The following is a 16,987-nucleotide window of genomic DNA, read 5'->3' as shown; positions in this document are numbered from 1 at the left end:
CTACAGTAGCCTGTGGGGAGAAAAACTAGATCCCCCTCCCCATAAATAGCGTCGGGGCGTCGGCGGAAGGGGGCGAGGCCGACTGGGACGCGCGCCCTTTGAAGTGCGGGGCGCAGCTGCCCATTGGCCGCGTGCGGCCATATCAGACCCCGCCGGGCGGGCCTGGGAGGCCGGGAGCCAACAATGGGCTCCCGCGCGGCTGTTTCATGTAAATCCGCGGCCCCAGGCCCTCCTCTCCCAGGCCCCAACCCCTACACCCACGCCCTCCCCAAAATGTTTGCACCTCCATCAAAGCACCGGGCCCGGCCCCGCGGCGGCCGGGAAGGAGGTGGAGGAGGAGGAGGAGGAGGAGGAGGAAACGGTGCGACCAGGGGCGCGCGTCCGGCCCCCAGGGTGCAGGGCGCGGAGCAGTGGGGACGAGGCTCGCGGCGCTGGCCCGCTTAGCTGCGCGCACGCCGCCCCACGCGCCTTCCAAGCCCTCCTCCCCGTGGGGTTGAGAGCTGGGAGACGCCACCCACCTCCGGGCTCACCTGCGCCCAAGGCAGAAGCCCCTCCGTCCGGCTCCCAGACCTGAGCGCGCCCAGTCCCACTTAAGGACGCGCAGCTTCTGCCTGGCCTCCGTCGGGTTGGTTGCGTTTCTTCCAAGGGTTCCCGGGCTTTGCGGCCCCAGTCTCGCCTACACCTGTCCGGACACGGTGCTCACACCTCGAGGTTTCACATTTCGCCCCCAAAAGCCACGCTCTTGGCCCAGCCCAGCCAGGCTCTCCCCACTCCCCGCGGGCCTCACCTGCGTGGGAAGGGAAGTTCCCTTGCGCGCCCAGCCACTGCCCATTTGTCTGCTTGGTTCTCAGTGAAATCCGAGGAGGCTTTCCCGCTATCCTTCCTAAAAGCAGAACCTCGATTACGAAGTCTGCCCTACACTTAGTGGGGCCGAGGACTTCGCTTTGTTTCTGTTGTTTTGCTTTTGTGTCCGCGGAAGGTAAGAGAGGGACGCGGCTGCAGGGAGTGTGGGGGCGCTTTCTGTGCCGGCTTAAGGGTTCGGGGACGCTGGGTTGCCTGGCCTCCTCCTAGCTGGGTGAGGAACGGTTTATTACCTTTCGGTGAGAACCTTTGCGAGGAGAGGGAAGGAAAGGTGACAATGAGCAGGAAATAGTTCAATGGGGTCTCTTTAAACAGTAACATTCCTCTGAAAACGGGAGCTCAGGAAGGGGGGAGAAAGCAGAAGCTCCGCGTGAAAGCAGAGGCTCCTTTTACCGCAGACGGCTTTGCACCTCTGAGTACCTTGCCTGTCCCTTCGCTATGAGCCTGTGGGTCTGGGCTCGGTTTCTCGGACTCTTCTGAGCGCATCCTATCCCAAAGCCCCCTGGAAAAAGCGTGGGCCGCGCGGGGAATGTCGCCGGAGGACCCAGGAGCTGCGCCTCGCGCTAACGCATCCCTGTCCCGCGTCTGGCCCGGCGCGCACTGCCCCCAGAATTGCTGGGGGAGCTGCCGGGGGTGGGGTGAGGGTGGGATCCCGGCTTGGGACACGGGGGCCCGACCCGCCTCCGCCTTCCGAGGGAGCGCTTCCTGGAAGCGAAGCCCGTGGGACGCTGCCTCTTACCCCCCGGGGCAGGAGGAGAATTCTTATCCGCCCCCTCTCCACCTGGAAACTGAGAAATCGGGAAACGCGGGGTCCTGTCCTTACATCTCAGTTTCTTTTGTTGTCTCGGATGCATGGAAATTTCCCGGGGGCTGTCCCGAGGCGGGGAGTTTCGTTTAGGAAAGAGGCACCAAAAGGACTTCATTTGCTCTTTGCACCAGGAGGTTTTTCGGGTCTTTGGGGAAGATTGGGCATGTGACGTTTTACTTACTAAGGAAATTAAAAATGCCTGGGAGATGATGTCTGTGGCCTGAGATTGCCTGAGCCTCTGCACTTAGAATAAAGGGGGAAAACGTGGGTGGGGAGCAACGATCATATCAAAATAATACGGGAAACTGCGTGTGGGTAGGGATTATATGGGAACTGCATTTTCTGCATAATTTTTCTGTAAACTTACAACTTGTCTAATAAAAAAAAATTATTATTCTTAAACCTCCCAGTCCAGAAGCAATACTTCTCTTCCTGGTCCTTTACTTCCCCAAGGCTGGAGCTCTTCCTTGGAGTTCTGTTTGCTTTGGTGAACAAATTTTCCCATTAGTCCAGAAGGGCTAATGAATTCTGGAATGTCTACCAGATAGTTTTAAGGCTGTTGTTCTGATTTCAATTTGAGTATACAAACAGGAGGGGGCACGGGTCAAAGAAAAATAAAACCCCAGCAGAAAAGAAGGTTACATCTCAAATACTGTACCCATAGTGACATGTCTACACTCCAGAATGAACTCCCAAAGTATTAAAGAGCCTGAGACCAGCAAGTTAATCAGCAGGAGCTGGGGGAGTTAAAAGTCTGGAAGTTATGGACTTTAGCCATAACTCGTGTAAATGTCTGCTATCTTTGACTTCCTAACTATTATTTGTCCTCCCCTTTCTATGCCTGATTTTCTGGATCTTTCTTCCTTCGTTCTCATACAAGATACTCTGCTCCCCCAGCCTTTTCAAAGAAGGCTACAGTGCATGACAGTTTACAGCCAAAAACTTCCTCCAGCCCAGCTATAAAGAATTCCCAGTTAATAATGTGTTTTCTTGGGAGGGAGAAAGAAGTTTAAGCACTCGCAGTTGTTTCTCTCCCAAGGTCTGTCTCTCTACTTAGGAAAAGTCCAGCCATTCAGAGAAAAATAAGAAAAAAGTCTTAGGGCTAGGCCTGTTAAGGCATCTCTTCCCCCTGAAAAATAACTTAGGAAACACTACCAGAAATAACCACCACCACCTCCGCACCCCAAACACATGTCAGTTCCCAAAGAGGCAACCTTCTCCAAGGTCTGACCGCCTCTCAGCAACAAAATCATTTGTCCTAGGAGCAGGTATAAATGGTGCAATAACAGGCTCAGGTGTAGCCAGGAGCAGGTGTGTGACCACAGGGTCAGAATGACACCCCTTTCCATCCACCCCAGTTTCCTTCTTTCTGGGAGAAACAGTCAATCTCTTTTCTGATTATTTAATTTTTGTTCACTGTAAAACATACTGTGTATACCTACCTGAGTAACATACAGGTGTGTCTAGAGAGATACATGAAAATTAAAACCTCCAGGGCTAATCATTTTGTATTCTAGTGTATTTTCTTAATCGTTTTTCATTTTGTTTATTTTCTGGTTAGTGAGCTCCTTCTCCTTACTGATTAAGCACTGTTAACAAAAACACTCACAAGTCCTAGATTAGAGATGACATATATAGGATGCTTAATACAAATAATTTGTTCGCCTGTTGGTTTATTGGTCCTTCCCATTTAAAGAAACCCAGTGACTTTCATTATGCCTTCTAAAATTGATGAATATAATTATTTGGACTCCTTCCTTAGCATTGAAAATAAAAAAGGCCATTGGGTTGGGACAGCTCCGGTTTGAGGGCAAAGAACAGAGACATGTTTTTAAAGTCTTTGCTTCAGTTCAGGGTCCCGACTCTGTGAATAGCTTTTCCATTGTTACAACTATAGGAAGAGGCGAACTGGGTTGTGATTTGCTCTTCAGAAACGGAGAGGGGAAGGGAATAGCATGAGTCAAGCACGGCTGGTAGAGGAGCGGGAGCGGACACTGAAGACAGATTAAGAGCTAAAGAAAGCTCAAGACCAAATTCCCTCCTTGCTATACTTTGTAAACCAATGCTATTTGTCACACATGACAGTGCACAGTTTAGTAACCAGACTTCACATTTGAGGGGAAAAAAGAAGATGGCTAAGCCTAATGTTTGGGGTTGTAACATCGCTCCTTAAAACCCTAGAGCTGCTGCCCCAGTGTCTTCTGGAATTTAATTCTGCAGAGGAGAAATTGGTGGGCATCTGGAAGTTTATACCTTTGTTGTCAACTTGACTTCCTTCTGGCTGGATGCTTTTCATAATCCTTGTCGGTCAAACGTCTCTTCATGATGTTGTTTAAGTGGGAATCTCTTTTTACCAATTTTGCTTGGAATGCAGTAGGAGCCCTTTTCAACTCAACAGTTTCTGCGATTATGATTCTTTTTATGACAACTGTGTCAGTTTTTCTGTTTCTCCCACAGGGGTTAGCCTTGCTTCAGATACGATAACACTTATCTGTTCTCCTTTCTTTCACCTTCTTCCCCTTTGTTCTCAGCTCTGGGACCCTTCTGCATTTATTAAATGGCTTGCGAAATGTGTGTGTGTTTGTTGTTGTTTTTTCCCACACATTTCTGTCAATTTACTTCAGTGTGGCTTTGGGTTTTTACTGCCTCAGTGCAGATTTTATTTCTCTGTGTCATTTCAGTTTTCCTGTAATCTTTATTTCATCCATTTTCAGCTCCACCTTAAACTGTTGCCTGCTGTCTCAGCCTTGCTTGCTCCTTAAGGCCCTCTGTTTCTGTTTGCTTAGAGGCTGTGGTTTTCTGTCTTATTGAGGCCAAAAGATTTTCAAAAATTTTCTTCAGTGGTCCATGGTTACTCTTTTTGGAGACTTCTCTTCCTGAGTCTTATAGATAATTCTCCTCCTTTCCCCTTACCTTTAATAATTTCTTGAGGGTTCCATGTTATTTTCTGTTCCTAGTCACTCCTCTGAAATAAGGGCGATCAGCCCACCTGTCACCTGCCCCGGGCTCTACTCTCAGGGCACTTAGATGTCGGTGATGCCCCTTTCACAGCAAAGACAGGTTGATGTCCCTGTTCTCTTTTACTCACTATGAAACCATCCCTCATGGTGGGTACTCACCAGGCCATCATTGAGCGACCGGGTTAGCAAAATTGAAATGCATGTAGCATGTCTATAAGAAGGTGCAATAGCCACATGGATATAGGGTACACAGAATTTTAAAGGGATCCCTACAAGAAGCATTAAGTCCTCAGTATTAAAATGTAAGCTGCTATAGAAACCAGAGTGGTCTTTTTAGTTTTTCTTTAATCGCTCACTCACTGATTCAAACACTCAGCTGTCTTGGAGAAGGTAAAGGAAAGATTTCCTGTAAAAATTGTGTATAAAATGAGACCTTAAAAATGAACAGAAATGAACTATTCCAAGGGAAGCTGGAGCAGGGAGTGGTGGTGGGGTGGCGGGGAGGGGCCGGGACTTGAAATTATTCCAGAACTCATGATCAGGAACTCCACTCAATCATTTAATTTATGATTTTCAGAATAGTGATATACACAGGGGGCAGTAATACTACCAGAAGTTTCCTTTTCTCCCTCCCACACGATTTATTTCGGAAAATCCTAGTTTGGCACTGAATGAAAGACAGAACCCCAAATCAAGGCATTTGCGGAAAAGAATGCTGGAAATAAATGTATTCAGAAGTTAAGTCAAATACATCCTTAGCCTGGATTGGTTTTAATTTCCAAAATCGATATTTAGCAGGAGAGGCTGAGGTGTGTGACTATCCTTGGGACAGGGATTGGAGCCGAGCTAAGGCTCTGACATTTGCCTGGAGTTAAGGACGCGCTAGGTGGGGGTGCAGGGGTGCTGGGAGAGGGCAGAGTTGATTGAGGGGGGAGTTGAAGGGAGACAGCTTTTGCTCAGTCTGGCTGGAAGTGGAATTTGGGACCTGCAGAGGACACGGATCCCTGAGGAAGACAGAATACACAGGAATTTTTAAAGGGCCTGAATATGGAGCAGAGATGAGAACAACAAACCAAGAAAAAGAGAGATTAATTCTGAAGACCGTGGCGGCTCAAAAGACACAACTGCCCACTTAGAACAAATCGGGATGTTAAGCAAGCAGGGGCAAAGTCTAGCCAGGAATCTTATGATGAAGCAGTGCTAAGTGAGGAATAGGGGAATATTAAAAAGGACAAAATTAGATCAAACGACTAGGCATTGGGGACGAGAAACTGAGCAGGCTTTGTGAAACGTTTGGGGTGAAATCTAGAAAAAGATCTGCAATATACTCTAGAAAATAATGAGTCTTTTCTCTTTCCTTTTAGAGGCAGGATTTTGATAGAGTTCAAATGTTCTTGTTGATACAATTCAATAATTGGGGAGGTGGTGGTGGCTGTGAATCTGGTAGCAATGGAAAGCAGAGTCAGGGGCCTGCAAAGCCCCAACAGAAATCAGAACTTCTCAGTAATCCAGATAGAGAGGGGAAGTTTGCGACTGGGGTGATAAGAAAAGAGAGAGAGCGCCAGACTGAAAAGCACCTTAAGGGAAACCTCCAGGGTTGATTTTATATATATATATTGCAGGTAGAAGGCTCGGAAGATGGGTTAAAGATAGGTCTACATATCAAAAAACCAGACTGAGTAAAATGGGGCAAAGGGGAAGGGACTTAGCATATATGTGAGAAAAGATTCAGAATCAGTGGTTCACACCACTGGGACTTCTCCAGTTGAAAAAGAAGCTGACAAGGAAAGCCCATTTGGAAATTGGGATTAACACATTCTACCATCTACACTCACACAGCTTTCAAGGTTACAACCTTTCCCAGCCCCAGAGAGAAGAAGATGAAGAAGAAAGAATTAACACCCATTGAGGCCTATTATGTGTAAAAACTGTGCATATGTTGTCATATAGACATCACAACAACCCTGTAAAGTGGTAGCATATCTTTTTACATTCAAGGCAATTTAGGCTCACACAGAGTAAAAATAAATGCAGTAGCAATGTGATTTCTGAGTTATCTGATTTTGCACCCATTTTATTTGTGCTAGACTAGGTTAAATATATGGAAAGTGGAAATAAATATAAATTTCTCTTTCCAACCCACAGCATTTATCCAACTGTTTATAAGAGGAGTGTGTGTGTGTGTGTGTGTGTTTGGAGAAGAGGGTGAACTGATTGGCTTAACAACTTTTGAAATCTGAAAAAAAAATTAAAAAATCTAAGTGACTACACTAATAAGAGTTGGGGGAGAAAAATCTCACTCCCCAAACAATTTGCAATTCATTTGGAAATGTTGGTAACTATGAATATAGCAACTACAGAGACATGCAAAACCAAATATTGCTTACGCTTAAATACATTATCCTAATCATGTTTCCAAAGAAACCTGTGAATCAGGATTATTATTCTCCCTCCGTTTAAAAATTTTCGGAACAGAAGACAATGCAGATCAGAGATTTTAAGAAGTTTGCCCAAGGTCAGACAGTTGGTAGGGAACTGGAATTCTAAATTATGCTAGTGTACTATTGTAAAACTCAAACAAGAGCAGAGAGATTTGAATTTCTACTCCTTGGTCTTTTGCTAACTCATTGTATGATTATCAGTATGACTTTTAAATGTTCTTTGCCTCAAGGGCCACTTAAAAAAAAAAACTTTACTGTTATTATAAAGTAAAATACTCCATTTGGGTAGTAGAGAGATTAATGAGATTAAAGTACTGAAAGCAAAAACAGGGACTTCTTTTGGAACTGCACACTGTTCTGTCTGGTGAGGTTTAAATATAAACTACACTTTTCAAGTTTGAGGAATAATAAAATGGTCTTAAAATTTTCAATCCTACTTCAATCCTTACGACAGGAAATACCATGAAACATCAGTTTGCTAGTTGGCTGGAATATAGAATTGAAGCTCAGACAAATTATGGCCTTAAAAATGTGAAAATCATTTGCTATCTTGGGTCTGGTTTCTTTCACAATTTATAATGGAGATATATTGGTTCCATGCAAAGATCTGTGAAGACTAATGAGAATGCAGTTATACACTGAGGTAGGAAAAAAATCTTCCTAAAATAGATTTAGATTCAGTGCCCAGCATCAGGACACAGGCTTATTTTTTGATTGTTTTGAAAATAAGCACTCTAACAAACTTCAAGGAGGCTGAGATTATCTGTTTTGCAAACTGTAGAGCAATAATTCTCTAGAAGGGTAGACTTCTCTTCATTATAAAAGGTGCGCCCTTAGAAACACTTTACGTTAGAAAAAAATTATAGCAAGTGTATTGAATGATTAATCATTTGGATGGTTGTCATGATCTTGGTTTTAAAACTAGACCCATCTAGCAAATTATTTATATTCAGTTTGGCTTCGCTATCCATTTGCTCCTTGGCCATACATGAGTGTGGCAAATTTTTTTCTCTTTTTCGTTTTTCTGGAGACTAGTGTACGTGAATCTAACTCTATAGAAGTTCAAAATCATTGTTAAAGGATTATATTCTGCTCAGCCCATTTCTTTTCCTTGAGAGTTTTTTTCACAACCTCTGGCCAGAAGGGAGGGTGGGGGAGAAAAAGCTGCAGTCTTTTCTTTCTCTTTAAAAAATATATTTATTATACCAGTAACATACCAGCTGCAATAGTAGGCATTTAGTTCTTGCCAATGGAATGAAAGACCAAATGACTCTATGAATTAGTAGTCACTGCTAGCTCCACCCACAACTAATTAACTTTTTTATTTTCCAAGTATTCTTATAACTCAATTCACAGGATTATTTACATATTATATTCTGGATGATGATTTAACATTCAGCTTTTCTCACTAAATATTTATATAATGGCTCCATTGACTTCATCGTAATACATTTTCATGATGATGGCTCTTCTTAAATCTTCTAAAGTTCCATCAGTCTGTCTTCCCAAGCCCCTGTAAGGTGGAGGAAGTTGATTGAGCCCATCTTCCCATTCCTTCCTCTTAGCTGTGGGCTCCCAGGTGGTGACAGAGTAAGCAGTCAACAAATGCCTGCAGGAGAACAAAAGGTGGGGCATACTTTCCAATTTCCCCCACTGGAAACATGGGAGACACCAGGACAGAAGGCTGTGGGGACCCGGCTCTTCTGAGAACTTCTGCTCCTGTCCAGGGCCTCCCAAAGGGACACGCTTCTTTAAGATTGGCCCTTGGTCAACTAAGTGGATTTGCCCAGGTGGCAGCCAAGGGGTCAGGAAAGCAACAACCCCAACTTGTTCTAGTTGGTCCCTGACTTTCTGCAGCAGATTCTTCTGAATTTTGTGAGTTGCTTGTCCTTCAGATAACAGAGATTTACTTAGTCGTCCGGTAGTGATTGTGCAACTCCCACTTGCAGGCCTTGCTTTAGGAGCTGAGGAAACCAGCAGTGAACAAAGCAAATAAAAAATCGCGTGTCCCCAGGAGCCTACACTTCATTGGGGGCTCACAGACAAGAACAAGGTACATAAAGGTAGAGTATTGTGTGAGGTATAGACTTGCTCTGAAAATGGAGGTATTGGAGAGGTTTGTGTTGATACATTGAGTGGGGCTGCAATTTTAGATAGGATGGTCGGGGAAGGTCTCACCAAGAAGGTGGTATTTGAATGAAGCCAGGAACAAGGAGAGGGGACAAAGTCTAGAGATGTGTATGCTTGTGTCTCTGGGGGTCTACACTGGGGGAAGGGCTTATCCTGTCTCCTAGGGTGAGAATAGATGACAGGGACAAGTGTGGAGGCAGGAAAACCAGATAGGCTATTGCTGTAATTCAGGTGAGGAATAAGTTTCCCAGGACCACAAGTCCTAGGTAAGAAGCGATCAAACTCTACGTACACTTAGAAGGTGGAGCCCTTAGGGTTTACCGGACAGATTGGATGTCGGTCTGTGATAAAAGAGAGAAGTGGACATCAACTACAAATTTGGGTCTGGAGCAACTGGACACAAGGAATTGCCATTTTTAGAAATGGGAAGAATGAGTTTGGAGCAGGTGTTCATTTTCTTTTGCTTTGTGTTTTGGCGGTGGTGGAAGAGGAGGAACTCGGATTTTCAGATGGTTGTTAGCCAGGCAAGTGGCGATGTCGAGTGTCAAGTGAGCACTAGGAAGTATTAGGGTTCAAGGCTGAGGACCGAGCTGGAATGACAGATAAATTTGGGAGCTAGAAGGACCTAGATAGTGTCTTAGTTTTTCTGGCTGCTATGATAATTACCACACAAGGGGTTGGCTATAAAAGGGGGAATTTGTTGTCTCATAATTTCAGAGGCTAGAGGCTGCGTCCTCCAGGGGTCAGTAGCGTCCTGGTTGGCCAGCGGTCCTTAGGGTTCCTTGGCTTTTCCATCAAATGTCTTCTTTCTCTTCTGGTTCCCACTTACTTCCTGTTTCCAGTTCCTCCCTGTGGCTTTCTCTTGATATTTCTGTTTTTTAAAAGCAGCTTTATTGAGATATAGTCATATACCATACAATCCATCCAAATGGCTTTTAGTATATATAGAGTTTTTTTAAACGCAATTTTATTGCAATATAGTCACAAACCAGATAATCATCCAAAGTGTACAATCAGTGGTTCACAGCATCATCATAGAGTTGTGCATTGATCACCACAACCAATTTTTGAACATTTTTCATTCATCCAAAAAAGAAAAACCCCAGACCCCTTAGCAGTCACCTCTCAGTCCCTCTGTCCTTCCCCAGCCCTACATGACCAATAATCTATTTCCATCTCTCTAGATTTATTTACATTTACATTTTATATAAATGGAATCATATAATATATAGGACTTCATGTCTGGTTTCTTCCACTTAACATAAAGTTTTAGTTTCTTTTTTATTTTTTTTTAATGAGAAGTTGTAGGTTTATAGAAAAGTCATGTAAAACATACAATGTTCCCATATGCCCCCCTATTGTTCACACTTTGCATTAGTGTGGTGCCCTTGTTACAACTGATGAAAAAATATTAAAAATAATACTTTAACTATAGTCCATAGTTTAATTAGGTGCATTTGCCCAATACGCCATCCTATTATTAGCAACTTGTAACAGTGTGGTAGATTTGTTATATTTATGAAAGAACGTTCTCATACTTTTACTACTAACCCCAGTCCATCATCCACAGCAGGGTTCACTGTGTTACACAGTCCCATGTGTTATCTTCTAACTTTCCTTCTAGTAACACACATTACTCAAAATTTCTCCTTTCAACCTCATTTGCAAACATAATTCAGTGATGTTAACTAAACTCATAATAATGTGCTACCATCATCAACATCCATTTCCAAACATTTGCAATCAACTCACACAGAAATTCTGTAAAACGAAGCATCAGCTCCCCATTCTCTACCCCAATCTATTTCCTGGTAACCTATATTCTAGTTTCAGACACTATGAGTTTGCTTGTTACAATTAGTTCATATCAGTGAGATCATACAGTATATGTCTTTTGTGTCTGGCTTATTGCAATCAACATGATGTCCTGAAATTTCATCTATATTGTTGCACGCATCAGGACTTTATTCCTTTTTACAACTGAATAATATTCCATTGTATGTGTATAGCACATTTTGTTTATCCGTTCATCACTTTATGGACACTTGGGCTGCTCCCACTTTTGGCAGTTGTAAATAATGTTACTGTGAACATTGGTGTGCAAATTTCCGTCCCAGTCCCTGCTTTCAATTCTTTTGGGTATATACCAAGTAGCAGGATTGCAGAGTCGTATGATAATACTATACTTAACTTTCTGAGGAACTGCCAAACTGTCTTCCACAGCAGCTGTGCCATTTTACACTCCCACTGACAAAGAATGAGTGTTGCTATTTCTCCACATCCTTGCCAACACTAGCAATTTTTCATTTTTTGAAATAGTAGCCATTTTAGTGGGTGTGAAATGATATTTCATTGAGGTTTTGATTTGTATTTCTCTGATAGCTAATGATGTTGAGTATCTTTTCATGTGCATTTTCATTGTGTATCTTCTTTGGAGAAATGCCTATTTAAGTCTTTTACTCACTTTTTATTTGTGGTGTTTGTCTTTCCATTGTTGAGTTTAAGGATGTCTTAATATATTCTGGATATCAAACCTTTATCAGATAGGTGGCTCCCAAATATTTTTCCCGATTGTGTAAGTTGCCTTTCTACTTTCATGATAAAATCCTTTGAGTCACAGAAGTTTTTAGTTTTAATGAGGTCTCATTTCTCTATTTTTTTTCTTTTGTTGCTTGTGCTTTGGGTGTAAAGTCTAAGAAACCATTGCCTAATACAATGTCCTGAAGATGTTTCCCTATGTTTTCTTCTAACGGTTTAATACTTCTGATTCTTATATTTAGGTCTTTGATCTATTTTGAGTTGATTTTTCTATATAGCTTGAAGTAGGATCCACCTTCATTCTTTTGTATACGGATATTCATTTGACCCAGCACAGATTGTTGAAGAGACTATTTTTCCTAATTCAATGGATTTGACACCCTTGTAAAAAATCAGTTGGTCATAAACATGAGGGTTGATTTCTGAACTTTTAATTCTACTCCATTTTTCTGTATGTGTGTCCTTGTGCCAGTACCGTGCTCTTTTGATAACTATTGCTTTGTAATAAGTTTTAAGATTGTAAAGTGTGAGTCCTCCAACTTCATTGTTTTTCAAGATGGCTTTGGCCATTCGAGGTCCCTTACCCTTTCATGTACATTTGAATGATTTGCTTTTCCATTTCTGCAAAGTGGACTGTTGGAATTTTGATTGGGATTTCATATACTCTGTAAACATTTTGAGTAGGATTGACATCTTAACAATATTTAGTCATCTAATCCATGAACATGGTATGTTCTTCCATTTATTTAGGTCTTTGATTTCTTTTAGCAATGTTTTGTAGTTTTCTGTGCATATGACCTTTACATAATTGGTTAGATTTATTCCTAGAAATTTTATTCTTTTAATTACTATTGTAAATGGATTTTTTTTTTCTTGGTTCCTTTTTCAGGTTGTTCATTACTAGCATATTGAAACTCTACTGATTTTTGCATTTTGATATTTGTATGAATATAAATTTCGACTCTATGTCTATGTCCCTTGAAACTTTATATCTGGGAATTATTTAAGTCCAGCTCAAACTGGATTCTTTCTAGTCTTCTCTGGTTTCTTCCAGTTGGCTAAGGGCATTATCAATCCAAGACACTTAAAATTCTCCATCTAAGTTTCCTTTTGGATCACACACATAGTGAGAATTTGAGCTTTAAATCCCTTTGAAGGACCAGACTGTGATTTCAAATTCTTATGGGTAAAATAGTTCCTTCCATCACCTCAAGTTTGAGAAACACAAGGTTCCACTCAGGGAGGATTTGTGTCCTATGTCTCTTTATACTACTGGTGTAGAGCTTCAAGTCCCAGCTCTATTTAAGGGTGTCCTATTAAATTCCACATCTTAATCAGCCACTCACCTTTGTTTCCTGTCCCCTAGGCCCAGCACAGCCATCAAAATAGAAACCCAAGGTCACTGGAGTTCCATAGACACCTTCAGGCTGGCTTAGATGCTAGCTAGCTTACTTCCCAAGATTCCCACTATCCCTTCATTTGTCCTCTATGCATTCCATACTTTACTGCCTGCCTAGCAATTCATTAATTATCTGTCATCTATCTTCCTCCCTCCCTCCCTCCTTTTCTCCCTCTTTCTTTCCTTCTCCCTCTTTCTTTCTTCTTTCTTTCTCCTTTCTTTCTTTCTTTCTTTCCTTCCTTCCTTCCTTCCTTCCTTCCTTCCTTCCTTCTTTCTTTCTTTCTTTCTTTCTTTCTTTCTCTTTCTTTCTTTCTTCTTTCTTTCATCATCTGTCTCATACATACACCCATAGATTTACATGCATATATCTATGTAGATATCTATGTATTTTACATTTAGTGAATAATTTTAGTTCTTTTCAGTAGGCAGTTTGTTGAGTGTCTGGTCCTTCACACTGTCAGAAAAATAAAGTTTACAGCTTCATGTTTATTTGTTCTTTAAGAGTATGAAAAACAGATTGATACCAATATATTATTGAAGCACTATTCTGCGTGTATACTTATTTACTTGATGGTTCATCATTGCATAGCATACTCAGCTTTGAATCAAAGTTAAAAAAACTGGCCATTTAATTGTTTCTTTGGGAGGGTCAACATTTCTTAATCCTTTTGTCTAGATATGACATTACAGTCTTATTCTTAATCCACAAAATTAGTCCAGTATTGGCTTGCTGACTTAGCTTCCTAGAATGAAAGGGGGGGGGGAATATATTTAATAAACTATGAAGGGTAATTGGCATGGCATGTATCACCCACCACCTTTCTTAACCCTAATTCTTGGTCATTTGCTCTGATTCACCAAGGAGTTGAGAGATGGTCCATTCCTCTCCAACTCCTGCAAATAGCTCAGGAAACTGCCATCTCTTTTTGGCTGCTGACCCATCCAAGACTCTAGCTCTGAATTTCCAGTGACCTTCACCTCCCTTCCTTTGCAGCCACCCACAGCCCGTCTCAGAATTCCTAAGCTCAGAATCCTTCTCTGGCCCCGCACCCCTTCTCTCTCTTTCCTGCTCTCATGTCCACGTGGTTGTTAGATCTCAGGAAGACCGCACCCTTCAACCTCTAAGCAGAGGAAAGATCAGAACCAACCACAACACGGTGAGTCAGGGCTACTTGTTCCAGAGTCAGACATGCTCTGTCCATCCCAGTAGGAGCACACTTATCACTCGTGAGTTCCGGAAGGTGACGTCTAAAGGAAAGTGAGACACGTCTTAGAGACTGAATTTAAATTAATATTTTTCTGTACATAAACTCGTAAAATAGTCTTAATATAGATGCATATTTTTTCTGCAAATATAAGGTTTTTCCCACTTCATTCAACATCATAACATAACTTTAATTGGGTCACAGACCTCTTTAAGAATGTGATTAAAAAAAAAAAAAACAACACGTGATGATCCTCTCTCCAGGAAAAGCATGTGTGTGTACTCACATACAGCATATTTTAAGGAGTTCACATACCCCCAAGCTTAAGAACTTCTGTTCTACTATAATAAGCCTGCCAAGAGTTCTCTCCATTCAGTGGATTTTCTGAAGATCATCTCAATTGTAAAATTTTCACTGAATATTTATCCACATTTACCTATATCCCTACCTCCTTTCTGATTATTTGAATCCATGAGACTTTCATATCTCAAAATGGAAATTTTGACCACTGGGGAAATCTTGGAAACTTTCTTCAAGATTTTGGAAACAAAATTGGATTCATGTTTTGTACTCAATAATCCTGCTCTGGAAGATGTTTCGAGAACCACAGATACTGGCTAATAAAACAGCATCTGTTGCTAGCAAGACAAACTAATCTTCAGCAAAATCAATTAACAGAATACAAATCACTTATAATAAGAATGGCTGCGTGTGCATGTGTGTGTCCAGAAAGAGTGCAATCATTTTCTAAGTGTAAAGGGCCACAACATGTAGCAAATTTTCAAAAATGTGTGATTTGCATGAAAATCCATACAAACTAACAATGAATTCACTTTCTGTTCTTGGATTAAAGTTAGTATCTATAAAATATCTATAAATCAATAGAATTTGAGAAATATTCAAGAAACAGTGTGATGAGAGACTAAATTCCCAGGACAAAATTCAGGCAAAGGAATCAAATGATCCTGCCCTCTCTTCAGTTATGGAGCTATACTCAGGCTCCCAAAAGAATTATTTTCAGAAGCCTGGGATTGAGAGGAACTTTGATTCCTTATTGGTATTCCAAAAAGAAAAGGGGATATTTACAATGCTTCAAGTAATAAAGGAGGGAATTCTGGTGTTTTGTCTTGTAAGTTGATGTATCAGTGTGTTACCATGTGTTCTGGTTTGAATGTATGGTGTCCACCAAATGCCATTATCTTTGATGTAGCCTTGTGGGGCAGACGTTTTGGTGCTGATTAGATTTGCCTGGAATGTGCCCCACCCAGCTGTGGGTGATGACTGATGAGATATTCCCATGGAGGTGTGGCCCCGCCCATTCAGGGTGGGCCTTGATCAGCAGAGCCATATAAATGAGCTGACTCAAAGAGAAGGAACTCGGTGCAGCTGTGAGTGATGTTTTGAAGAGGAACAAGCTTGCTAGAGAGCAACGTCCTGGGAGAAAGTCATTTTGAAACCAGAACTTTGGAGCAGATGCCAGCCACGTGCCTTCCCAGCTAACAGAGGTTTTCCGGATGCCATTGGCCATCCTCCAGTGAAGGTACCTGATTACTGATGTGTTACCTTGGACACTTTATGGCCTTAAGACTGTAACTGTGTAGCCAAATAAACCCCCTTTTTATAAAAGCCTATCCATCTCTGGTGTTTTGCATTCCGGCAGCATTAGCAAACTAGAACACCATGCCAAATAAAATTAGACTAATGCTAAAAACTGAACCACAAATTCATTTTGAGCATAATCAAAGACCAGGTTGCAACTGGATCTCTCCCTAGTTTGAGGCAGGCTCATCAAATTATGCAGTATTTTTTTTTTTAGCAATAAATGATAAATAATGTTTATTTCTTGAAAATAAGTTTTTCAACCCCAAATCCAATGCTCTATGCAATGTGCTGCTTTATGCAAGTGTTCTGGAACTTAGGGAGGCTGTGAATTACACTGGAAAGAGCTGGTTTGACACCCAGCTCTACTGCTTATTAGCTGATGGATCTTGAACAACCTACTTCCTCTTTTGCCAGAGGTTATAGATAATGGATGCAACGTACCTGGTATAGTGTGCGTGTTCTGTTACATACTAGACAACAAGTAAAGCTTCTACTTGAGTGCAAGCAACTCATCTTGTACAATGAATTGGGCATATAGAGAGTACCATGTGCTGGACATTGTATGTCAAGCATTTTGTTTACATGGATGAGTTGAATCCCCACAATGACCCTGGGAGGTAGGTATTGTTGTTTCAATTTTACAAAATAAAACCAAGGCCAACGCCAAGGCCAAGAGACATTAGGTAGCTTGACTAAGGTCACACAGCCGGTAAGAGGCAGGCAGGATTTGAATCCAGGCATGTTCACTGCCAGTGCTTACAGCACTAATCTGCCTTGCTGTGAGAAAGAGGTAGGGTGGAGGGGCTGGGAGTTGTACACCCCAGAAAACATGGTCTTCAACTTAATCCATTCCTGTGGGTGTGGACCCAGAGAAATGGGGCCTTTGGATGAGGTTACTTCAGTTAAGGAGTGGCACAACTGAATCTGGATGGGTTTTAATCCTATAACTGGAGTCCTTTAAAAGCAGAATGAAATTCAGACACACAGAGAGGAAGCCACAGGGAAGAAACTGGAGGTCAACAGAACTCAGAGAGGCCACGGGA

At 42.1% G+C, this 16,987-nt stretch overlaps 1 protein-coding gene across 1 annotated transcript in view; it reads right to left on the bottom strand.

Moving 5' to 3' along the window:
* Positions 1-266: 266 nt before the first annotated feature.
* The window catches only part of LOC119519847, a 153,958-nt gene continuing 137,237 nt past the window's right edge, over positions 267-16,987 (bottom strand). Inside the window, exons 7-8 of the mRNA XM_037817575.1 lie at positions 788-883; positions 267-682 (exon numbers count right to left, since the gene is read on the bottom strand). Of these exons, the coding sequence (XP_037673503.1) occupies positions 289-682; positions 788-883 (490 nt within the window). The 3' untranslated portion in view covers positions 267-288. The remainder of the gene's footprint in view (positions 683-787; positions 884-16,987) is intronic.

Source organism: Choloepus didactylus, chromosome 24, assembly GCF_015220235.1.
Source record: "Choloepus didactylus isolate mChoDid1 chromosome 24, mChoDid1.pri, whole genome shotgun sequence".
NCBI lineage: Eukaryota > Metazoa > Chordata > Mammalia > Pilosa > Megalonychidae > Choloepus > Choloepus didactylus.
This window is presented reverse-complemented; position numbering and strand designations above follow the sequence as displayed.